Genomic DNA, 25521 nt, shown 5'->3' with positions numbered 1-25521 from the left:
ACCTTTCAAAAGGTTCCCTCATCAGGACTATGGTTCACGACACCTCTGAGAAGCCATGAGCCGTGACTCCATGAGGATTGCAGGGAACTAGTTCATGCCTATCCCCACAATGGAGCTGGCCAGCTAAGTGAGTGCAGCAGGCGGGCTCACGACCAGCAACAGACAGCACTGAGAACCCCCACTGGTGAAAATCTGAAACCCCGGGAATGAGATCGGGAAACTCGGAATCAGGTCTCAGCCTCTATTTTCCTGCCTCCATGGAGTCTATGAGAATCCAGCCTCAGAGGGTGGTTGGGGCATGGAGTGTTTACGCTAGGGAGTGATTGAGGCAGATTTCATTCCATCGCTAAATGGAAATGTGGGTAGATATTTGATGAAGGCAAAGAGATCTGGAGGGAAATCAGGCAGTCTGATTTGTTTTGGATTAGCCTAGTCAACAGCTGCCTGATAACAATAGCTTGTATTTTTAGCATAATCTTATCATAAGAGAATCTTTAGCATAGTAAAACATCGTGAGGCATTAGGGCCAAAGGCCACCTTCTGTATTGCAAACATCAATGTTCTTTAATAATGAGCTAAGCCTCGACCCAGACAACAACAGCATGCCCAATAAATGTGTTGGATTAGAGTCATGTTCCATCCTAATCTTGTCCACATGACAATTTGATTTGAAGGCAAAGGTAACTCAACAAAATAAACTGCAAGTAAATAAAGGGAAGGAAATTGAATGTTTCCACCTGAATGGCGAAATGTATTGAGTCAAACTCACTTTCTTCGTCAAAAGGCACAGGACGGCAGTAGACGACCAGCTCTGACAATTCCAATGCAATCTTCTTTCGCCTTTCCATGATTTTTCCTTCCTGCATCTGTTATAAAGAGAGATGGCCATTTAAAACCACGGTGGGAAGATGGTCACCACACAGACTGCAGCGGTTTAAGGAGAAGGTTCACCGCCACCTTCTCAAGAATAATGATTAATGCCAACTTTGCCAGCAAAACCCATACCCTGAAAATAAAAAGCAAACTTTCTTTCCTTATTGTCCTCTTCTGAAGTAGTTGATTCATCCTGGGTTTTGTTCCACTGGTTCTGCCTGTACCTTGGTCAAGTGACTACATGTAAAAATCTCGACAGGTCACTCAACCTTGCAATCCATCACCCTGAAATCTATCTGAGTCTCACCGAATGTCTATTAGCAGGTAATTTCTCATGGGGCAGCACGGTGGAACAGTGGTTAGCACTGCTGCCTCACAACGTCAGGGAGCCAGGTTCGATTCCCAGTTTGGGTCACTGTCTGTATGGAGTCTACATGTTCTCCCCGAATCTGCTTGGGTTTCCTCTGGGTGCTCCGGTTTCCTCCCACAGTCCAAAGATATGAGGGTTAGGTGGATTGACCATGCTAAATTGTCCCTTAGTGTCAGGGGGACTAGCTAGGGTAAATGGTTATGGGGATAGGGCCAGGGTGAGATTGTGGTCAGTGAATTCTAGATGGGCTGAATGGCCTCCTTCTGCACTGTAGGAATCTATGAATTCTATGAAGATAACAGGGTGGCAACCAGGAGTGGGATCTCTGGCTGACTTTTCTCCTCACTAGCCAGGGCATCTGAAGGACAGCAAGTCAGAGCTTGAGATGTGAACAGCATATCTGCCTCAGATGCACAAGAATCATTATATTCCTGTGGAATATTTGAGCATCTGAGTCCCGACCGATCTCACTCCATCGCCAATCAATCCCATTCCCAATCACACATAGAACATAGAACATAGAACATTACAGCGCAGAACAGGCCCTTCGGCCCACGATGTTGCGCCGACCAGTTAAAAAAAAAACAACAACAATGACCCACTAACCTAAACCAATCCCTTTTCGTCCATAAACCTATCCACAGACCTCTTAAACGCCCCCAAACTAGGCGCATTTACAACTGCAGCAGGCAGGGCATTCCAATCCCTCACCACCCTCTGGGTAAAGAACCTACCCCTGACATCTGTCCTATAACTACCCCCCCTTAGTTTAAAGCCATGCCCCCTCGTGCTAGATTTTTCCATCAGAGGAAAAAGGCTATCACTATCCACCCTATCTAAACCTCTAATCATCTTATATGTTTCTATAAGATCCCCTCTTAGCCGCCTTCTTTCCAGCGAAAACAACCCCAAATCCCTCAGCCTCTCCTCATAGGATCTCCCCTCCATACCAGGCAACATCCTGGTAAACCTCCTCTGCACCCTCTCCAAAGCCTCCACATCCTTCCTGTAATGTGGAGACCAGAACTGCACACAATACTCCAAGTGCGGCCGCACCAGAGTTGTGTACAGTTGCAACATAACGCTACGACTCCTAAATTCAATCCCCCTACCAATAAACGCCAAGACACTGTATGCCTTCTTAACAACCTTATCTACTTGATTCCCAACTTTCAGGGATCTATGTACACATACACCTAGATCCCTCTGCTCCTCCACACTATTCAAAGTCTTCCCGTTAGCCCTATACTCAACACATCTGTTATTCCTACCAAAGTGAATTACCTCACATTTCTCTGCATTAAACTCCATCCGCCACCTCTCGGCCCAGCTCTGCAACCTGTCTAAGTCTTCCTGCAAACTATGACACCCTTCCTCACTATCTACCACACCTCCGACTTTGGTGTCATCAGCAAATTTACTGATCCACCCAACTATACCCTCATCCAGATCATTAATAAAAATCACAAACAGCAGTGGCCCCAACACAGATCCCTGAGGCACACCACTTGTAACCGAACTCCATGATGAATATTTACCGTCAACCACTACCCTCTGTCTCCTATCCGCTAGCCAATTCCTAATCCAGTTCCCTAGATCACCCCCAATCCCATACATCTGCATTTTGTGCAGAAGCCTACCATGGTGAACCTTATCAAACGCCTTACTAAAATCCATATACACCACGTCCACTGCCTTACCCCCATCCACCTCTTTGGTCACTTTCTCAAAAAACTCAATAAGGTTAGTAAGGCACGACCTACCCGCCACAAAACCATGCTGACTATCTCCAATCAACTCATTACTCTCCAAATAACTATAAATCCTATCCCTAATAATTTTTTCCAAAACCTTGCCCACAACAGAAGTGAGACTCACCGGTCTATAATTCCCGGGGAAGTCTCTGTTCCCCTTCTTAAACAATGGGACAACATTCGCTAACCTCCAATCATCTGGTACTATACCAGAGGCCAACGACGACCTGAAGATCAGAGCCAGAGGCTCTGCAATCACTTCTCTTGCCTCCCAGAGAATCCTGGGGTAAATCCCATCCGGACCAGGGGACTTATCTATTTTCAGACCCTCCAGAATATCCAGCACATCCTCCTTATCAACTGTAACACTGTCCATTCTACTCCCCTGCAACCCAGTGTCCTCCTCAGCTATATCCATGTCCCCCTGCGTGAACACCGAAGAGAAATATTGGTTCAATGCTTCACCAATCTCCTCCGGTTCCACACATAACTTCCCTCTGCCGTCTATAACTGGCCCTAACCTTGCCCTAACCAACCTTCTGTTCTTGACATACCTATAGAACGCCTTAGGATTCTCCTTAACCCTATCAGCCAAAGTCTTCTCATGTCCTCTTTTAGCCCTTCTTAGCTCGCTCTTCAACTCCCTCCTAGCCAATCTAAAGCTCTCTAGTGCACTATCCGAGTGCTCACGTCTCATCCGAACATAAGCCTCCTTTTTCTTTTTAACCAACGAATCAACTTTTTTGGTGCACCACGGTTCCCTAGCCTTACCAATTCCACCTTGCCTGACAGGGACATACCTATCACAGACTCGCAGTAGCTGCTCCTTGAAAAAACTCCACATTTCGGACGTTCCCAATCCCTGTAATCTCCTAGTCCAACCTATGTTTCCTAATTCTCTCCTAATAGCCTCATAATTACCCTTCCCCCAGCTAAAACCACTGGCCCGAGGTTCATGCCTATCCCTTTCCATCACTAAGGTGAACGTAACCGAATTGTGGTCACTATCACCAAAATGCACACCAACTTCCAAATCCAACACCTGATCTGGCTCATTTCCCAGCACCAAATCCAATATAGCCTCACCTCTAGTTGGCCTATCTACATACTGAGTCAAAAAACCTTCCTGCACACTTTGCACAAAAACTGACCCCTCTAACGAGCTAGAGCTATAACAATTCCAATCAATATTAATAAAGTTAAAATCCCCCATAACAATTACCCTATTACTTTCACTCCTAACCAGGATCGTCTCCGCAATCCTTTCCTCAACCTCTCTAGAACTTTTAGGAGGTCTATAAAAGACTCCCAACAGGGTGACCTCTCCTCTCCTATTTCTAATCTCCGCCCATACTACCTCAACAGACAAGTCCTCATCAAACCTCCTCAAGATCCTTTTCCAAGAAGTTGATCACCTGGCTTCAGCTGCAACATGTATCACTGATCCACACTTCCAGGGAAAAGACCTTCAGTCGTGCAAGTGATATATTCATTTTAATTCACTGCTCATGTTAAAACCCATACCATGTTTTGGTGTTCTGTTCTGCAGTCATCTTGCTTGTGTCAAAACACACACACTACATGCAAATGTGCACACACACACACATGCATACATGCACACACACACACATGCGCACACACACAGACACATAACACACACACATGTGCACCGATACACATACGCACACACATAGCCACATGGGTACATACTCCCCGAATAGTCGTCAGGTGCAAAATATTCTCCTTTCCCTAACTCAGACTATGCCATGGCTAAAATCAGCTAACTCAACAAACAGCAATATAACAACATGCATTTATGTAGCATTTTCACTATGGTAAAGGTACTTTACAGCAGCATTATCAGACAAAGATTGACATCAAGCTGAAGAAGAAGATGTTAGACTTGTTTAAGGCAGTGGGTTATAAACTGTATTTTAAAGGATAAAAGAGGCGGGAGGGGTGATGGGATTTGAAGAGGGTATTCTGGAGCTTAGGGCTCAGGCATGGTGACCAATGGTTGGGGGAAGGAAATGGAGAGTGGACAGGAGGCCACAGACAGAGGAACAGAGAGTTCCTGGTGGAATATGGGGCTGGACATGGTTGAAGAAATAGAACAAAGAACATAGAACATTACAGCGCAGTACAGGCCCTTCGGCCCTCGATGTTACGTCGACCAGTGGAACCAATCTAATGACCCTCTAACCTAAACTATTCCAATGTTATCCATACGCCTATCCACTGACCATTTGAACTCCCTTAAAGTTGGCGAGTCAAATGGGGAAAGGTGAGGCCATGGAGGGATTTAAACAGAAATAATCACACATTCCTGTGTTCCTAGCAGAGCACAGTAAACAGGATGTGGTGCGGGGTGAGAATATAAGTTGTTCCTGGCTGTCTGAATTGGCTACTCACTAATCAAACTCCCAGTCAGCCGGAGAATGAAGTTAAATCATATTCTACTCCTTGTAAAATCAGCGAGGCCTCATTTAACATACACAGCTCCTTTAAGAACTGGGTAGAGAAATTGGGTGGAATTACTTTCTGCTTCACACGATTGATAATGAGGATGAGTTCAATTGTTCCAATATTTCTCAAATGGCTTTTGTCTCACACTTACTCTGGCATCTGCATTCTGTGTTGCCTCCCTGATCTTGGCAGCCCAGTCATTCAGATCCTCTTGACTATCTGCAGCCACATCCAACATCTGGACAGGATGGGACATTTGTTGGGAGTGGATGGTAAAAACGTACTGCTTGCTTCCTTTCCCTTCCTTCTGAATAACTGTTGAAGTAAATACTGAACACGTTAATATGGTGCGGGCAGTCGAGAGCACTCCATTAAAGCATCTAAAACATATTTGCAAAAAATCATTGGGCTCTGGTTTTATCTCCTCCACTCCCCCCTCCTTGGTGGAAACTGGGTATGGGGGAGGGTGGAGGAAATGGGCAATGATAGCTTCTCAGTGAGACTAGCTGTGACAGGAGAAGGTTCGTGAGTCAGCAGAAGTCCTCCTTGGGCTTCACAAGGAAACCTTAGAGAGGGTTAACGGAGTGGGGTATGGACCTGATAATAACCTCCAGTGGAAGTACCTGCCCACCCCCTCCCCTACACCACAACAAACTGTCTAGTGGGTTGCCAGCCTTGCATCCCCTTTCTCCAACCCAACTTTACCCCAATGACGTCATACTGAGGATTTTCACATAACTTCATTCTAGTGTTAATGTAAGTCTACTTCTGACGCTAATAAATAAACATTAAACTTTTAAACACTGGTTAGCACTGCTGTCTCACAGTGCCAGGGACACGGGTTCGATTCCTGGCTTGGATCATTGTCTATGCATAGTCTGCATGTTCTCTCTGTGTCTGCATGGGTTTTCTTTGATGCTCTGGTTTCCTCTCACAGTCTGAAAGATGTGCAGGTTAGGTGCATTGATCATGATAAATTCTCAGTGTACCCAAACAGGTGCCAGAGTGTGGCAACTAGGGGATTTTCACAGTAACTTCATTGTCATGTTAATGTAAACCTACTTGTGACATTAACAAATAAAGTTAACTTAATAAGATTGGTGAGCTACAGGCACAGGGTGACAAATGAAACTATGATGTTATTGCTAATACAGAGACCCTAGATAGACACTAGTTACTGGGAGGTTGTCACACCACAGGTTCAGACAGGCAGATGGGTGACTGCCAAGAGAAGCAGGCAGGTAGTGCAGGAGTCTCCTGTGTCTATTTCCCTTTCAAACAGGCATACCATTTTGGATGCTGTTGTGGGGGATAGCCTACCAGTGGGAGATCCCAGCAGTAGCCAGGTCTGTGACACCACAGCTGAAGCAAAGAGCAAGCAAGCAATAGTAATAAGGGACTCACTAGTTAGAGCCACAGACACCCATTTGTGCAATCGAAACTCCAGGGTGGTGTGTAGCCTCCCTGGGTGCAAGGATCAAGACATGTCTAAACGATGGCTGGACATCCTTAAGGGGGAAGGTGAGCAGCCAGAGGTCGTTGTACATATTGGTACCAATGACATAGATAGGAAAAGGGATGAGGTCCTGAAGTGTTAGTATAGAGAGTTAGGCAGAAGGCTAATGTGCAGGACCTCAAAGGTGGTAATTTCAGGACTACTACTGGTGCCATGTGCTAGTGAGAGTAGGAATAGGAGGATTAGGTAGATGAATGCCCGGCTTGATGGCTGGTGCAGGGGGCAAGGGTTTAGATTTTTGGATCATTGGGATCTTTTCTGGGGAAGGGCTGATCTGTTCAAGAGGGATGGGTTCCATTTGAACTGGAGGGAGTCTAACATCCTGGCAGGGAGATTTGCTACAGTCACTCGGGACGGTTTAAACCAGTTTGGCAAGGGCTTGGGATCCAAAGCAGTAGGGAGACAGAAGAGAAGTTTGAGGACAGCATGGAAGTTAAAGAGAGAACATTAATCAGTAAAGGCAATGTCAGTAATCCTAGTACCAGACAGATCAGACAGAAGCAAGACAGAGCAAGGGAAGTCCAGATTAAACTGCATTTATTTCAATGCAAGAGGCCTGACGGGCAAGGCAGATGAACTCAGGGCATTGATGGGTATGTGGGACTGGGGTGTAATAGCAATTACTGAAACATGGCTAAGGGAGGGACAGGACTGGCAGCTTAATGTTCCAGGATACAGATGCTATAGGAAACATAGAACAGGAGGTAAGAGAGGAGGGGGAGTTGCACTTTTGATTAGGGAAAGCATCACTGCCGTACTGAGAGAGGATAGATCCGAGGGTTTGGACTGAGTCTATATGGGTAGAACTGAGAAATAAGAAGGGGGAAATCACTTTGACAGGGTTGTACTATAGGCCCCCAAATGATCAGTGGGAAATTGAGGAGCAAATATGTAAGGAGATTATAGATAGCTCCAAGAAAAATAGGGTGCTAATAGTCAGAGATTTTAATTTTCCCAACATTGACTGGGACAGCCATAGGATTAGAGGGTTGGATGGAAAGAAATTTGTTGAGTGTATTCAGGAGGAATTTCTCATTCAGTATGTGGATGGCCCGACTAGACAGGGGCAAAACTTGACCTCCTCTTGGGAAATAAGGAAAGGCAGGTGACAGAAGTGTTAGTGATGGATCACTTTGGGACCAGTGACCATAATTCTATTAGTTTTAAGATAGCTATGGAGAATGATAGGTCTGTCCCAAAAGTTAAAATTCTAAACTGGGGCAAGGCCAATTTTGATGGTATCAGGAGGGAACTTTCAAACGTTAATTGGGGGAGTCTGTGGGAAGGCAAAGGGACGTCTGGTAAGTGGCATGCTTTCAGAAGTGTGTTAAACAGGATTCAGGGTAAACACATTCCTCTTAGAGTGAAGGGCAAGGCTGGCAGAAGTTGGGAACCCTGGATGACTCAGGATATTGAGGCACGTTCAGAGGCACATGACATGCATAGGCAGCTGGGATCAAGTCAATCTCTTGAAGAGTATAGCGGGTGTAGCAGTAGAGTTAGGAGAGAAATCGGGAGGGCAAAAAGGGGACACGAAATTGTTTTGGCAGATAAAGCAAAGGAGAATCCAAAGAGCTTCAACAAATACATAAAGGGCAAAAGAGTAACAAGGGAAAGAGTAGGGCCTCTTAAGGATCAACAAGTCATCTAAGTGTGGATTCACAAGAGATGGGTGAGATCCTAAATGAATATTTCTCATCAGTATTTACTGTTGAGAAAAGCATGGATGTTAGAGAACTTGGGGAAATAAATAGTGATGTTTTGAGGAGTGTACATATTACAGAGAAGGGGGTGCTGGGCGTCTTAAAGCGCATCAAGGTAGATAAATCTGCGGGACCTGATGAGGTATATCCCAAATGTTGTGGGAGGCTAGTGAGGAAATTGCAGGTTCCTTAGCTGAGATATTTGAATCATCAATAGTCACAGGTGAGGTGCCTGAAGATTGGAGAGTGGCAAATGTTGTGCCTTTGTTTAAGAAGGGCTGCAGGGAACTACAGGCCAGTGAGCCTCACATCTGTGGTTGGTAAATTGTTGGAAGGTGTTTTGAGAGACAGGATCTACAGGCATTTAGAGATGCAAGGACTGATTAGGGGCAGCCAGCATAGCTTTGTGAGTGAAAAATCATGTCTCACAAATTTAATAGAGTTTTTTGAAGGGCTAACCAAGAAGGTAGATGAGGGCAGTGCAGTTGATGTTGTCTACATGGACTTTAGCAAGGCCTTTGACAAGGTACCACATGGTAGGTTCTTGCACAAAGTTAAATCTCACGGGATCCAGGGTGAGGTACCTAAATGGATATAAAATTGGTTCTGGAGAATTGTTTTTCAAACTGGAGGCCTGTGACCAGTGGTGTGCATCAGGGATCAGTGCTGGGCCCACTGTTACTTGCCATTTATGTTAAAGATTTGGCTGAGAATATAGAGGGTATGGTTAGTAAGTTGACAGATAACACCAAGGTTGGTGGCATATGGGAAAGTGAAGAAAGTTATCTCCTATTGCAACAGGATCTTGATCAATTGGGCAAGTGGACTGACAAATGGCAGATGGAGTTTATTTAGACAAATGCAAGGTGATGCACTTTGGTAGACTGAACCAGTGCAGGACTTGCTCAGTTAATGGCAGGGCGTTGGAGAGAGTTACAGGACAAAGAGATCTGAGGGTGCATGTTCATAGCTCCTTGAAAGTGGAGTCACAGGTGGACAGAGTTGTGAAGAAGGCATTTGGCATGCTTGGTTTCATCAGTCAGAACATTGAATACAGGAGTTGGGATGTCTTGTTAAAGTTGTACAAGACATCGGTAAGGCCGCACTTGGAATACTGTGTGTAATTTTGGTCACCCTATTATAGAAAGGATATAATTAAACTGGAAAGAGTGCAGAAAAGATTTACTAAGATGCTACCAGGACTTGATGGATTGTGTTATAAGGAGATGCTGAATAGACTGGAACTTTTTTCTCTGGAGCGTAGGAGGCTGCGGGATGACTTTATAGAAGTCTATAAAATAATGAGGGGCATAGACAAGGTAAATAGTCAGTATATTTTCCCAAATGTAGGGGAGTCTAAAACTAGAGGGCAAAAGTTTAAGGTGAGAGGGGAGAGATACAAAAGTGTCAGAGGGGAAACTTTTTCACACAGAGGGTGGTGAGTGTCTGGAACAAGCTGCCAGAGGTAGTAGTAGAGGCAGGTGCAATTTTATCTTTTAAAAAGCATTTAGATAGTTACATGGCTATGTTGGGTACAGAGGGACATGGGCCAAATGTGGGCAATTGGGATTAGCTTAGAGGTTTTCAAAAAAAAAGGGCAGCATAGACAAGTTGGGCTGAAGGGCCTATTTCCATGCTGCAAATCTCTATGACTTTACGACCTGGCTCAAAGTAAGTCAAGACTGGCCAAGAAATATTCCTGTGTATAAGGTGTTTAGGAAAGGAAGAAAAACGGAAGGTGGTGGGAGTAGGAGTGGGTCGGAGGTACTGGGGGAGGGGAAGTATAGATTAAAGATGGGATTACTGGAGAGAGAAAATATTCCGGAGGGGCAAGGGTGATATCTCTCTGGTTAGAGATAAGAAATGAAAAAGGTGCATTAAAATTGATCAGTGTGTTATGTAGACCACCAACTGGTAGAAAGATTGTAGAGAAACACATTTGCAAAGAAAATACAGAGAGGCGCCAGAATTATAGAGTAAACATAATGGGGAGCTTCAATTATCCAAATGTAGACTGGGATTAAGTCATGGAAAGAGACAAGAGGGGCGAGAATTCCTGGAATGTGTTCACGGTCATTTTCTGCAGCAGTATGTTTCCGGTCTAACAAGAGAGTGGGCGTTCTTGGACATGGTTCTGGGGAATGAATTAGTCCAAGTGGATTAATTATATCAGTGGGAGAGCATTCTGGGGACAGTGACCATTGTATCATAAGGTTTAGTTTGGCCATGGAAAAGGACAAGGAACAATCCAGAGCAGGGATAATTACTTGGGAGAAAGCCAACTTCAATGGGATAAGGATGCATCTGAGTCAAGTGAGTTAGAACGAAATGTTGGCAGAAAAGACGGCGGCTGAACAATAGGCTACTTTCAAAAAAAATGTACTGTGGGCGATGTCAAGGTATATTCTGTTGAAGAGGAAAGGTCCAACAAATAAACCCAGAGCATGCTGAATGGAAGAATGCGTTCAGAGTGGCTAAAAGTAATGGGCGATTAGAAGATTGGGAAAGGTTTAAAAATCAACAAAGAATGACTAAGAAGTTGATAAAGAAAGGAAGGATAGACTATGAAGCTAAACTAGCACTAAATATAAAAAAGGACAGAAAGAGTTTTTACAAATATATAAAGAAGAGGAGGCTGGCTAGAGTGAATGTTGGGCCCTGAGAGGATGAGAGGGGGGATTTAGTGGTGGGACATGAGGAAATGGCTGAGTCCTTAAATAAGTTTTTTGCCTCGGTCTTTACGGAGGAGGGCGCAAATAGCTTTCCGGATATTAAAGATGGAAGGATGGTAGGAGTTGAGGGCTTGAATTCAATTATTGTCACTAGAGAGGTAGTGCTTAATAGACTAACGGGACTGATGGTGGACAAGTCCCCAGGACCGGATGGAATGCATCCCAGGGTTCTGAAAGAAATGGCAGCGGTGATAGTGGATGCCTTAGTGACTATTTACCAAAATTCTCTGGATTCCGGGGAAGTGCCGGAAGATTGGAAAACGGCTAATGTTACGCCGCTGTTTAAAAAAGGTAGCAGACAAAAGGCAGGGAATTATAGGCCGGTTAGTTTAACGTCTGTAGTTGGAAAAATGCTTGAATCCGTCATCAAAGAAGAAATAGCGAGGCACCTGGAAAGGAATAGTTTTGATAGAGCAGACACAGCACGGATTCGTTAAGGGGAAGTCGTGTTTGACGAATTTATTGGATTTCCATGAGGATGTGACTAGTGCGGTAGACAGAGGGGAACCGGTGGATGTGGTGTTTCTTGATTTTCAAAAGGCGTTTAATAAGGTGCCACACAAAAGGTTGCTTCAGAAGGTTAGGGTGCATGGAGTTGGGGGTAAGGTGTTAGCGTGGATAGAGGATTGGTTGTCTAATAGGAGGCAGAGAGTTGGTATCAATGGGTGCTATTCTGATTGGCGGTTGGTGACTAGTGGAGTGCCGTAGGGATCGGTGCTGGGGCCTCAGCTATTTACCATTTATATAGATGATCTGGAGGAGGGGGCTGAGTGTAGAGTGACGAAATTTGCTGATGACACGAAGATGAGTGGAAAAGCAAATTGCACGGAGGGTGCGGAAAGTCTGCAGAGGGATCTAGATAGGCTGAGCGAATGGGCGAGAACCTGGCGGATGGAGTACAATGTTAGCAGGTGTGAGGTTATCCACTTTGGCAGAAATAATAGTAGGAGGGATTATTATTTAAAGGGTGAAAAGCTGCAGCATGCCACAGTGCAGAGGGACCTGGGGGTCCTTGTGCATGAGTCGCAAAAACCCAGTCTGCAGGTGCAGCAGGTGATCAAGAAGGCGAATGGGATGCTGGCCTTTATAGCGAGGGGGATAGAATATAAAAGCAGGGAGGTCTTGCTGCAACTGTACAGGGCACTGGTGAGGCTGCAGCTGGAGTACTGTGTGCAGTTTTGGTTGCCACACTTGCGCAAGGATATTTTGGCCTTGGAGCGAGTGCAGAGGAGGATCACTAGGCTGATACCGGAGATGAGGGGGTTGGACTATGAAGAGAGACTAAATAGACTGGGTCTGTACTCATTGGAGTTTAGAAGGATGAGGGGGGATCTTATAGAGGCGTATAAGATAATGAAAGGGATGGATAGGGTGGAGGTAGAGAGATTCTTTCCGCTTAGAAAGGATAGCAGGACTAGAGGGCACAGCCTCAAGATAAGGAGGGGGCAGTTTAGATCGGAGTTGAGGAGGAACTTCTTCACTCAAAGGGTGGTGAATCTCTGGAATTCTCTGCCCGTTGAAGTGGTGGAGGCTACCTCGCTAAATATATTTAAGTCACGGGTAGATAGGTTTTTGACAGACAAGGGAATTAAGGGTTATGGGGAGCGAGCGGGAAAGTGGAACTGATCCACTTCAGATCAGTCACGATCTTATTGAATGGCGGGGCAGGTTCGAAGAGCTAGATGGCCTACTCCTGCTCCTACTACTTATGTTCTTATGTTCTTAAGAAGTGTGACAGATGTCAGGTAGAAAATTGGAGAATCAGGCAAAATATGGAAGGACCAGAGGGGTAGTGTAGTTAAGAGTAATGAGAAAGCATGAAAAGAAATGGGCAGCGAACATACAAGAGAATCTTAAAGCTTTCTACAAGTATATAAATAATAAAACGTGGTAAAAGAAAGAGTAGGGCTGACAAGGAATTAAAAAAAAGACTGGCACGTGGAAGTTGGAGAAATATTGGACGCATTAAACGAATACCTTGCATTCATCCTTACAAAAGAAGAAGATGCTACACAGTTCGGCGATTAGATTATCAACTGCCTATCCTAACAGCTAACTAAAGAGCCAGTAGTTGTCGCGTTTGTCTCAAGAGGGATTTTTTTGCCAGACTGGTCATTCTGATTTGCCCAGTAGTTAAATTATCCAAGTTCTGCCTGTGTAATTTTGAAGCTTGATTGATTGACAAGATGACTTTGGTTAGCTGTGAATGATACCGAGCTGTCCTATTGCTCGTTTGGACATCGAACAAAAGAATGAGATATAACTGAGATTGCTGCATGACGCTAGTCAGTCCCTTCTCGCCCTGCTGCTTTACAAGGCACAAGCTTGAAGGGATATACAGCGAGCAGTCTTTCACACACTGACTTTTCATCGAAGAATCCTGGTCCCAGCCTCAGATGTTACCACAGGGGTGGGTTTTAGGATGGTGCTAATGTACTAGCGAGCAATCAAATATTCAATTACTGCATGCATTCTATCTATTGCTCCATTTCAGCCTTTTTCTACTTCTTAAAGGGCACTAATTAGTAACTAACATTATCGTATCCCTCAGCTCCTTACTATACTCCTTATACACCTCTGACTGCACGGCCAAATTCCCCTCCAACTTGATTTTCAAGTCTTCAGATGTCACCACTGTTGTGGGCCGGATCTCAAACAATGATGAGACACAGTGCAGGAAAGAGATAGAGAAACTGGTGAGCTGGTGCGACAACAATAATCTCTCCCTCATTGTCAACAAACCAAAGGAGATAGTCACCTGGAGCGAATTCAAACCCACAACCGTCTGACTCAAAGGTGAGAGCACTGAGCCAAGTCTTACACAAAATGAAAAAGTGCTATACTGCAACTGTATAAAAAGTGGTCTTCAAAGTTGGGGCTAAGGCTGGGTGTGGGGGAGCTCTACTGTTCCTGCATGTGCTGTAACTGCAAGTGCTTAATGGTAACATTACTTTGGCATGAATATTTGCAGCACTGAACGAGGGCATTCGGCCCATTAAATCTGTGGTAGCTCTTTCTTTTGCCAACTTTGTTACAAATATGTTTGTACTATATGTCTTTGTGAATTGCTGTAGTGCCTTCATGGACCCTCTTGAGTTATTTTTAGGTGAATTTACTAAATGGTGCACTGTAAGACAAAATTAAACCTTTGGGTTTGTGAACATTTTCTGTCGCTCATGTTGCGGCTCAGAATTTAACAGAAGAAAGGAAGAATATAAAGGAGTGCAAGATCTTTGCGATACTGCTTACCGACATGACAAGTTGGAACATCTATAAATCCTTTGAGGAAACTTCCCAATGGACTGTTTTCCACAGACTGCAGATACAGAAGAGAAAAAAAATACAAAAGCACAGATGTAGCTGCATTATTTACAATACACATATAATACATACATACAATATATAACATATGTATAAAAGTTTCTGCCCTGCATCTGTCACACTTGAGTGTCATGCTGCCACATATGCAAATTTTAGAGATTTGTTTATAAAAAGAGGGCCAATTATTTTCAGTCTACAAAGGCATTTCCAAAAATTGGGTCTGGGATTATTCCAAAAGGATCCATTAGAGTAAAAGACAAAATACTGTGAATGCTGGAATCTGCTCTGGTGAAGAGTCATCCAGACTTGAAACATTGGCTCCATTCTCTCTCCACAGATGCTGTCAAACCTGCTGGGATTTTCCAGCATTTTCTGTTTTTGCTTTGGATTCCAGCATTTGCATTTGTTTTAAATGTGTGTCACTGTCAAACCAACATCTGGTGCCCATCCCTAACTTCCCTTGAGAAGGTGGTGGTGAGCTTCCATCTTGAACCTCTGCTGGCCGTCTGGTAGGGATACACTCTCAGTCCCATTGGGAAGGAAATTGCCTGGATCATGTTTAACAACTGCGGCAAAGCTGAGATGAAGGCCTGAATTTTTGTAAAGCCAATCTGTCATTGTGAAAATAGCTGTGGAGGAATCTGGAGCCCCGCTTCCGAACATGACACCGACCATTTTAACAGGACTGGGGAAATAGGGGCAAATTCCATATTGCACAGATGTGGTTAATGGGGGCATCAGCCCAGCCACCTCCAGTCATGGTGGGATTTTATGAATCGGAAACATGATGGATGGAATTTTTCCATCCTACCATCACAGGAATTGTAGTGGGCAGGATAGGACTATGCAAAGGTCCATTGACCTCGGGGGGGGGGGATTTTCCAGTCTTGGGGTGAGCATGGCTGGAAAATCCTGCTCAACATGTGCAGATTAGACATGGGAGGAGCAGGGGTGGAGTTGTGGAATTGCTTGGATAGGTGGGTTATCCTTTTGATGTGGTAAGTTAGCCTTTTCGATAAAGACCCAGGACACCTTTGGGGAGGTCAGGTGACCTTTTGGAGGCTTAAAGGCGCCTTTTGGGATTGTTAAAAGTGGTTAGGAATGTAAGTAAAATGCATAAACTCATTGGAACCATCAAGCTCAATGGAACTGTCAAGACAGCTTTAAAAGGAACTGTCAATAGAGCTGTGTCAAAACAGTCTGTCAACAGACCTGTCAAAAGGAACCACGGACAGAGCTGTCAAAATGAATTGTCAAAAAGAATTGTGAAGCTGTCAGAGAATTTAAAACTCCTGCCCTTTTTAATATCTGAAAAAAAAAGTGCTTGCTTATTTTACCCTATCTGTTGACATAATCCTGAGGGCGACTATTACTTTATTAGTGCTGCATCACTGACTTGACAACCTCCTATTATTACAGTGGGGTGCCTCTCAGTTCATAGTTTGATTATCAGTACCAACTGGTTATAGATTCTTTGAAGTGGGAATATGAATTCCAATGCTTGGTTTCAGAAGTGAACAAAGGAATGGGCTTTTATTAGAGAGTGGTTTTATTTTGAATTAGTGACTTCATCAATAGACGTTTAAGAACTTTAATTTTGCTCATCTTAACATGGCTCCGGAGATCTGCCCATGGTCGCCACCTCGTGTGTTAGTATGATAGGTGTAAGGGCTAATGGTGCTGGTTGGGAGGGCATGATTGTCACTAAGTTAGTATTTAGGCTATAAAGGGCCATGGGGGGAGGTGGAGAGAAGGTCATAGATTGGTATTGAGGGTATGAGAAGGGTGGGTAGTGCGGCATGGGTTGACTTGGAAGATATGAGAGGCCATGGGGCATAGGTGGTGGAATGAGGCATGGGAAGTGTGTGAGGGCTGCTTTATGTTTTATTGTTCTTTCAAAATACTTTGACACAGTGCTGGTGCAACAAATCAGTCCAGTCCACCTTCCCACACACAGTCTTTGTGCTTATTCCAGTGTTACCTGCCACAACTGCTATTTTCATCTACCCACCCCTGCGCTGAAGCCCCAACCAACCAGGGCACTTTCTCCCAGGTCAGTTTGAGGTGCTGTGAATTGTATTCACTCCACCCTCCTGGTCTGGGAGTGTAAAATCAGGATGAAGAGCTCAGTTAAATGGCTGGATTCTGCTCATCTACTGCAACGCTACACTAGAGACTGCACCCAGGAAGGACTGAACCCTTCTCCATTGGCATTTAATCCTCAGTTGGGAGTTGATTGGCAGTGGGCGGGAAGGGAGTCCCACCCATCTGCATTGGCAGCCATTCAGATTCACTGGCTTCCAGTCACACTATCGTGACAGATGTAAAACTCCTGCTTACCGCTTCGTCCTGTTCAGGAACCAGTGTGTTGGTCATCTCCTCCACATAATTTGCAGGAAACCACAGCTGTTTTTTTCCTCCATAATCTCCTCGCCACCTAATAGGGATGAGAAAGAAAACCCTTCAGGCAGAGGAAAGAAATTCAGCAGAAAACAGGAAATGAGCCATCTACAATGACATCTCCACTTTTTCTGGTACTTTCTGTTTTTGTTATTTTCTTCTCCTGGTCTTTTATTTGCTCCTCCCTATTATAATCACACAATGTATCACTGCAATTCTCCCATTCTCCTTACATCATACAGTGGGACTACATTAGGCTATTCTTTACCCATCTCTGTTACCATACAGAGACATGGATAATGTTCACTTCCTTCCATCACTATCACACCATACTTGAGGCACTGCAATATAGGCCACTTACTCCCTTCCACCTCACTGTAAATTGATCCACCACAAAGTAAAGTTGATAGAAACTGTTCCTAATTTTAACTGGAAACACAGCTGCACTGTTAAGGAGATATTTTGAGGTGCGATCAGAACTTTAGCATATATTCACATAAACACATACCTACGAACATGTGTGGACAGATATATATGCACATCCACAATAGCATAAAAATACGCACACAATAAATACACATTGTCAAAAATCAGAGAACAGTTAACTGAAAATTGAAGGTTACACTGCAGGGATAAAATGAGATGGGAGGGGAAGGCATTAACCTCTAGCCTTTGAACCTGGGAACTCGTGAGAAAAGATTTTCTTCTCTATTGTGTAGAAATGAACTTGGTGTATAGCTTCTATATCATTCCAATCGGTCATGAGCCAACAGTGAACAAGTGTCTGTAACCTGCCGTGAAATGGTCCACTCACATGGTAAACTCAGAATGGCTCTTGTGAGAAACACTGGGAGAATGGTGTGAAGGTACGTTGTCAGGCAGGGCATAAGGAACTTAGCTCCAGGCTTTTGAGTACTGCTGATAACTCTGTGCCTTGACATGTACTAACTGAAATCACCAATGCTGTGTTATAAGTTCAAATGGAAATGATTAAATTTTCCCTCATTTTGGGACCATGAATGTAAACTTTAGAGCAATGCAAGCCAATATATAGGCCGTGAGATTTGATTTCTGTATGTTTATTTATTGTATTTTGGGTAGATATATGTTTGGATATTATATAGTCAATGACTGTATGTTTATATATTGTATATTAGATGATTATATATTTGTATATTGGCAATAAGGTGGCTATATGTTTATATTTTGTATATTAGATGACTATATGTTTTTCTCCAAAGGAAATAATGCAGGGGATTTAACAAATGGGATGGGGCCATGTTGTTCAAATATATTAAGTAAAAAGTATTCTTAGTGTATGTTTTCTCATATTATGAGAGTGAAGTCCTACCTTTAATTTCTAGTTCTCACCATTTCCATTATAAACTGAGTGAAAGTTGGCGGTGGTGCATATACCCAATTTACTTAGTATATGACTTCATACTAGCAGTCCTTGGCTTCTTGTATTTCCAGCTTCTCACACAAATTCCCAATTATCAGTCTCTTCTATTCTCCCAGTCACAAATGAGCTCTCTACCTCTAATACTCTCAGCTCTCAGTCTCACACAGGTGGGCTTTCGGCCTCTCATATCTTCAATCATCCATCTCCTAAATTGGAAGTAGCTCAACACTCTCCCAGTTTCTCTTTTTTCTAACCTTTCACTCCCCAAATTCTCCATTCTCCTTTTCTTACTTCTGATGGCTTGATTTGTTCCCATCCCATATTCTCCATTTCCATTTATTAGAGACATGACCACACATCCTGTCGTGCTAACTTCGCAAAATTATGGCATCCCTCATTCACTTTTTCCACTTAACTTCTTGATTGCCAAATTTTCTTTAGAATCTCAGTTAACATCACAATCTATCTGACATAAATTTCAATTTTGAACAGCAAATCTGTTCTTTCAGTGAACTCACCATCCACCATCTTGCTTGTCGACATTGTGGATCAGGGCCTGTTTACAGAAAGATAGCTCGTCCTCTCTCTGGGCTTTATAATCGTACAGCGCTTTAACTGTGCACTGGAAGAGAGCAGAGTCAGAGTCCCACTGAAATGTGCTATTACTTTACATCTATTTATGAAAAAAGATCAAGCACTCTTCAATTGTCTCATAGTTTTTGGTTTGATCTTGAAGATTGGGACTAGGTGGTCTCCAACATGACAAAGCCTTTGGTCAGTGGATGGAGCCCAGTGCGATCATCTGTTTCTTTGAAGGCAGACGTCTTAACTTACACTCAGGTGGAATGCAAGCAATCCAAGGCAGTCTGGAATGTGGCTAGATGTCAGCCCATATAACAACGGGTTAGAGTGAGATTTCTGTATTTTCTTCCCTTACAATCTCTAAATATCATCAGCAACATTACTTGTATTTTCCACACCTTCTAATTGAGAAAAATTGCCAGACTGGTGCCCAGTTTTGCCCATGTCAATTAAAAACTGAATTAGGGTGGTGGTGAACCCATTCTGCTGCAGGCACTCCACCAACCTGGACCAATATAGACCCCAGAGATGAAAGGACAGTGTGATGGCCTACCGTGCCACCCAGCTGCATGGATCAAGATACTCAGACATCTACAACTTACCCTTGCAGTTGGCATCTTATTGGCTTCAACGTAAAAATGAGGAGTCCGCACTTCATACAGGGCTCCATAGTCCAGTTCCTGAAAGGAAAGGCATCAATAATCAGTGAGGAACACAGCCATCACGCAAACCAGCCCTCCATCCATTGACTCTGTCTACACTTCCTGCTGCCTCGGCGAAGCAGCCAACATAATTAAGGACCCCACGCATCCCGGACATTCTGTCTTCCACCTTCTTCTGTCAGGAAAAAGATACAAAAGTCTGAGATCACATACCAACCGACTCAAGCATCGCGTCTTCCTTGCTGCCATTAGACTTTTGAATGGACCTACCTCGCATTAAGGTGATCTTTCTCAAGATAAAGGGGGGGGGGGCGCGGTTTAGAATGGAGTTGAGGAGGAACTTCTTCACTCAAAGGGTGGTGAATCTCTGGAATTCTCTGCCCGTTGAAGTGGTGGAGGCTACCTCGCTAAATATTTTTAAGACGCGGGTTGATGGGTTTTTGATAAGCGAGGGGATTAAGGGTTATGGGGAGAGGGCGGGAAAGTGGAACTGAGCCACGACAGATCAGCCATGATCTTATTGAATAGCGGGGCAGGCTCGAAGGGCTAGATGGCCTACTCCTGCTCCTATTTCTTACGTTCTTATGTTCTCTACATCTAGCTATGACTGAAACACTACATTCTGCACTCTCTCATTTCCTTCTCTATGAATGGTATGCTTTGTCCATATAACATGCAAGAAACAACATTCTTCAATGTATACTAATACATATGACAATAATAAATCAAATCAAAGCCTGATAAGTGAATCTCTACACCAGCAGCAGCAGCTGAATGTCCTTATGTTGTTCTTGTCCTCAATACAGGCATCAGAGAATTGAGAGAGACAAAAGCAAACTTGAAAAGTGAAGGAACAAAAATCCCTGCTCTCCTCACTTACCGTTGTGCCCATCTTCTCCAAAGTTTCCTCATTAATTGGGTACCGCAGTTTCATTTTACGATACAGAGGGTGCTTTTCATAATAATTCACCAGATCCACCAGGCTCTCAAATTCTGCTGAGCTACCCAGCATGAAAAGGCGTCCCTCCTGCTGAATCCGGCAGTGTTTAATTTTCCCTTCCGCTCTAGAAATCACAAACAAGATGTGTTTTGTACATGAGGCCGGAAACACATTCTCACACTGATTAGCAGCTAGGGAGCCAGTTTTCCAAATGCATCACACCATGCTGAATTAATTTTCTGATTTTTTTTGGAAGAATCTCCTTGAATCTTTAAGTTCTTTTACTGCTTATTGTGATGAGAGACGTCAATGTCAGGGCTGTGAAACTCTTCTCATTTCAGGCGCTTGTGACAATATGAGGCACACCCAGTCAGGTATAGCGCAGGTTAGACAGAAAGTTAAATGCCCTCTGTTCATTTTACAAGGACGCACATCCAGCCCAAACACAGGGGAATGCCTCCTCCAAGCTGATAGTAAAAGAGCAGCCTCAGCAAACAGCCTATAGTGACATTGGACGGCACGGCAGCACAGTGGTTAGCATTGCTGCCTCACAGTGCCAGGGACCAGGGTTTAATTCTGGCCTTGGATGACTGTTTGGAGTTTGCACATTCCCCCGTGTCTGTGTGGGTTTCCTCTGGGAGCTCCACTCCCAAAAATGTGCAGGTTAGGTAGATTGGCCATGTTAAATACCCCTAAGTGCCCAAAGATTACAGGTGAAGTGAATTTGCCGTGGTAAATGTGTGGGATTATGGGGCTAGAGTGGGAAGGTGTATCTGGGTAGGATACTCTTTTGGAGAGTCAGTGCAAACTCAGTAGGCTGAAATAGCCTCCTTCTGCACTCTAATGTATTATTTTAATGTAGTTCAATTCTTCACTCTGATCAATGGTGTTGGTCTCTTTGAGTGAGATTGTCAAACCAGTGCTGAATCGGGAGTAGTTTATTTTCAAACAAACAAAACTTAATTCATTTAAGACCTTTTCACTTAGTAGACAGCTGAGATTTACACACCATCTGACTAGCCCAGATGTGAATCTCAATCTTGCAGGTAAAATGCAAGTTGCGAATCTAATATATAATTTATCAACTGATCACTTTTTCTCTTACTAATGTTAATGGATGACTCCTGCATCAAGCCCCCATTCACTTTTGAGTCTATGACCCATTCAGAAATCTGACTGCTTAAAATAAAAGGACCGTTTGTGAAATCTGAGTAACCTACATGATTAATTCAGTCATACCATTCATGTTCACTCACCGGAAGGATATGGCGTACGAGTTGAGCTCATTCCTTTTACGTACTAAGAAGGCTCCATCCCGTGGCACTCTCATTAGCATGTGCTCAGCTTGTAGACGTGTTAGGTTGGCATGGTACCACCTGATGGAATAACTCATCTTCAATTATATTTGCATTTCACATCACATTCTTTTCTCAATCAATCAACAGCCCCTCAGTTTTGCCATCACAGGTCTCTGCCATTCCTTCCAAGGACCACTCAAACCCATGTCCTTTGTCACACAGAGGGTGGCAGCTGCATGGATACATCATCATCTCCATATTCCCCTCAAACTCACAGAGCATTCTGTCTTCGACATACATTACCAATCCTTCGGTGTTGTTGGGTCAAAATCCTGGAGCTCCCAAACTGCGTTTATGGAGCAGTTTCACCACACGGACTCAAGAAGAAGGCTCGTCACCATCTCTCAATGGCAACTAAGGAAGACAATAAATGCCTGCCTTGCCCACAGTCTGAAAAATTATATAACATTATAGCCCACAAAATATGGAAAACTCTGAACCCTCTCAATTTTCCCCTCCCCTTATAAACAACAAGATTTTATAACCCAAGCTTGAAGAGCCATACAGACTCAAAATGCTAACTCTGTTTCTCTTTCCATAGATGCCACTAGACCTGCTGAGTTTTCTATGTTCATTTCCTATGTTTAAGGTCTGCAGCAAATTTGCTTTTTATCATCAAAGCACTGCTTGATTTAACTCATATTTTCCCTTCAGCCTTCATAGTACCACAGGCTGTGGACCTCTGTTAGGTTCTCAATTTAAAAATACAAAAAAAAATCATTTGCACAAACAAAGGTATCTTTTGAAGCATTATGAAGTTTCTATGGTGACGTGCATAACAGATTACCAGCATGAGCGATGAAAGGCCTTCTGAATTTAAAAACTGATGTAAATGTATTCTAGTTAACACTCACTCTTTGCTTTCATGAGCATTTGGCTGTGGTACTGGATCTGTTAATCTCATCTCAAATTCATTACAGCGCAATGGAACCTCCCGGTAATGGCTGATCAGGGTATAAAGGCTGTCGAAGACCAGATTGTCCGTTAGGTAGAACTTGGTAGTGCCAGCTTCTTGTCTGGAATGGATGCGGCAGTGTTGAACCCTGCCAGATCTCCTGTGCAAATTGAATAAATAAATCAGATCAAAATCAATTGATGGTGGAGCTCAAGTAAAATTGTAATGAAATATCCAGGAGCAAGTAATCTCCCTAATCTTATTTTTGCCTAGAATATTAACTCTACTCAAACATCGTTTTCCATAATGAAATGGCAAAACACAGGTTTGTCTCTCAGATTCAAATACAGCCATGATCTTATTGAATGGCGGGGCAGGCTCGAAGGGCTAGATGGCCTACTCCTGCTCCTATTTCTTATGTTCTTATGTTCTTATCTAATTCCAATCTTACTATTGTTGAGATTTGCCAAATGGAGATGAGACAATACCTTACTGGAGGAAAGGAAAATGGGGAGGTAGTTGTGGTTGTTGGAGATAAGTAAACTCAGTCTCAGGACATCACTGCAGGAACTCCTCACAGTAGTGTCCTAGACCCAAACATCTTCAGTTGCCTCATCATGACCTTCTCTCCAACATGAAATCAAAATTGTGGCTATTCGCTGACGATTGCACAGTGTTCAGCACTATTCACGATGTCTCAGGATTTGAACCAGTTCATGCCCTTATGCAGCAAGATCTGGATAACATTCACACTTGGGCTGTTAAGTGACATGTAACATACATGAACCACAGTGCCAGACAATGATCATCTTCAACAAGAAAAAATCTAACCAAATATCCTTGACATTCAATTACATTACCATCACTGAATCCCCCCACTATCAAAATCCTGGCCGTTACCATTGACCATAAACTGAACAGTGCTTACCATATAAATAGTGTCGGTACAGGAGGAGGTCAGAGGCGGGGAATTCTGCAGAGAGTAACTTACCTCCTGATTTTTCAAATCCTCTCTACCATCTTTAAGGCAATAGTGTGGAACGTGAATGAATATTCTCCACTTGCCTGGATGAGTGTAACTCCAGTAACACTCAAGAAGCTCAGTGCCACCCAATATAAAGCAGCTCGCTTGATCCACCAGCTTAAATATCCACTCCCTCCACTACCAGTGCACAGTGATACCAGCCTATACCATCTACAAAATGCAATGTAGCAACTCACCTAGGCTTCTTTGACAGCATATTCCAAATAGATGACCTCGACAACATAGAGGGACAGGGGCAGCAGATGCATGAGAGCACCACCATCTGCAGGTTCCTCCCCCAAAGTCACACAATGTCCTGATTTGGAACTATATCGCCATTCGTTCACTGTTCCTGGGTCAAAATCCTGGAACCTTCTCCCAATAGAACTGTGGGTGCACCTACACCACATGGACTGTAGTGGTTCAAAGAGGTGGCTCTCCACCAGCTCAAGGGGAATTAAAGATGGTCAATAAATGCTGGGCTTGCTGTTGATGTCCACATCTCGGGAGTACAACCAATAAAAATGTCATTTGGCCCAATAACTGTGCAAACCATACAAAACAGATCCAGCCTAACCTCTTTTTCCAGCTCTTGGTTTGTAGCCTTGTAAGTTGTAGCACTTCAAAGGCACTTTAAAATATATTTTAAAATGAGATTAGGGTTTCTATCTCTACTATCTTTCCAGTCAATAAGATCCAAATCCTCACTGCTCTCTGGGTGATAAAAATCACTCCTCATTCGCCGTCTAATCCTTCCACTAATTATTTAAATCTATACTCTAGCTTACTGACTTCTCCACTCAGGAAAATCGATCTTTCCTATTGATTCTATCTGGACCCCTATATTTTGTCCACCTCAAATAAATCATACCTCAACCTCCATTGTTCTAAAGAAAGTAACTCCAGTCTGTCCTCATGGTTAAATTCTTAATCCCTAACAACATCCTCCTACATCTATTCGATCTGTCTCTATTGCAATCATAACGTTGCTATAAGGGGACATAGCTTTAAATTAAGGGGTGGTAATTATAGGACGGATGTCAGAGGTAGGTTCTTTACTCAGAGGGTAGTAAGGGAGTGGAATGCCCTGCCTGCAGCAGTTGTGGACTCGCCAACTTTAAGGGCGTTCAAATGGTCAGTGGATAGGCATATGGATAACATTGGAATAGTTTAGGTTAGAGGGTCATTAGATTGGTTCCACTGGCCGACACAATATCGAGGGCCGAAGGGCCTGTACTGCGCTGTAATGTTCTATGTTCTATAATGAGAACTGGATGCAAAACTCTTGATGTGGTCGAACCAGTATTGCATATAGTTATGGCATAAAATCTCTGTTCTTATTTCTATACTTTGGCTAATAAAGAAAAGTATCCCATATGACTTCTTCTCCACCTTATCTATCTGTCATCCTGCCTTCAAGGAATATTGGGCATGCACTCCAAGATCCTTCTGTTCTGTTACACTTTTCAGTAACCTACCATTTATTGTGGTTTCCCTGGCCTTGTTTGTTATGCCCAGACTTC

At 43.6% G+C, this 25521-nt stretch overlaps 1 protein-coding gene across 2 annotated transcripts in view; it reads right to left on the bottom strand.

The window, feature by feature from the left end:
* The window catches only part of LOC145346807 (1-phosphatidylinositol 4,5-bisphosphate phosphodiesterase gamma-1-like), a 209437-nt gene that overhangs the window by 32245 nt on the left and 151671 nt on the right, over window positions 1-25521 (bottom strand). For both annotated transcript variants that reach the window (XM_080194556.1, XM_080194557.1), the window contains exons 17-25: window positions 22934-23134; window positions 21978-22097; window positions 20662-20845; window positions 19722-19799; window positions 19056-19159; window positions 17076-17172; window positions 14664-14730; window positions 5615-5778; window positions 770-866 (exon numbers count right to left, since the gene is read on the bottom strand). In XM_080194556.1, the coding sequence (XP_080050682.1) occupies window positions 770-866; window positions 5615-5778; window positions 14664-14730; window positions 17076-17172; window positions 19056-19159; window positions 19722-19799; window positions 20662-20845; window positions 21978-22097; window positions 22934-23134 (1112 nt within the window). The remainder of the gene's footprint in view (window positions 1-769; window positions 867-5614; window positions 5779-14663; window positions 14731-17075; window positions 17173-19055; window positions 19160-19721; window positions 19800-20661; window positions 20846-21977; window positions 22098-22933; window positions 23135-25521) is intronic.

The sequence above is a fragment of the Carcharhinus amblyrhynchos genome, chromosome 8 (assembly GCF_965287045.1).
Source record: "Carcharhinus amblyrhynchos chromosome 8, sCarAmb.v2.hapA, whole genome shotgun sequence".
NCBI lineage: Eukaryota > Metazoa > Chordata > Chondrichthyes > Carcharhiniformes > Carcharhinidae > Carcharhinus > Carcharhinus amblyrhynchos.
Note: the sequence above shows the minus strand (reverse complement) of the source record. Positions and strands in the feature narration are given on the sequence as shown.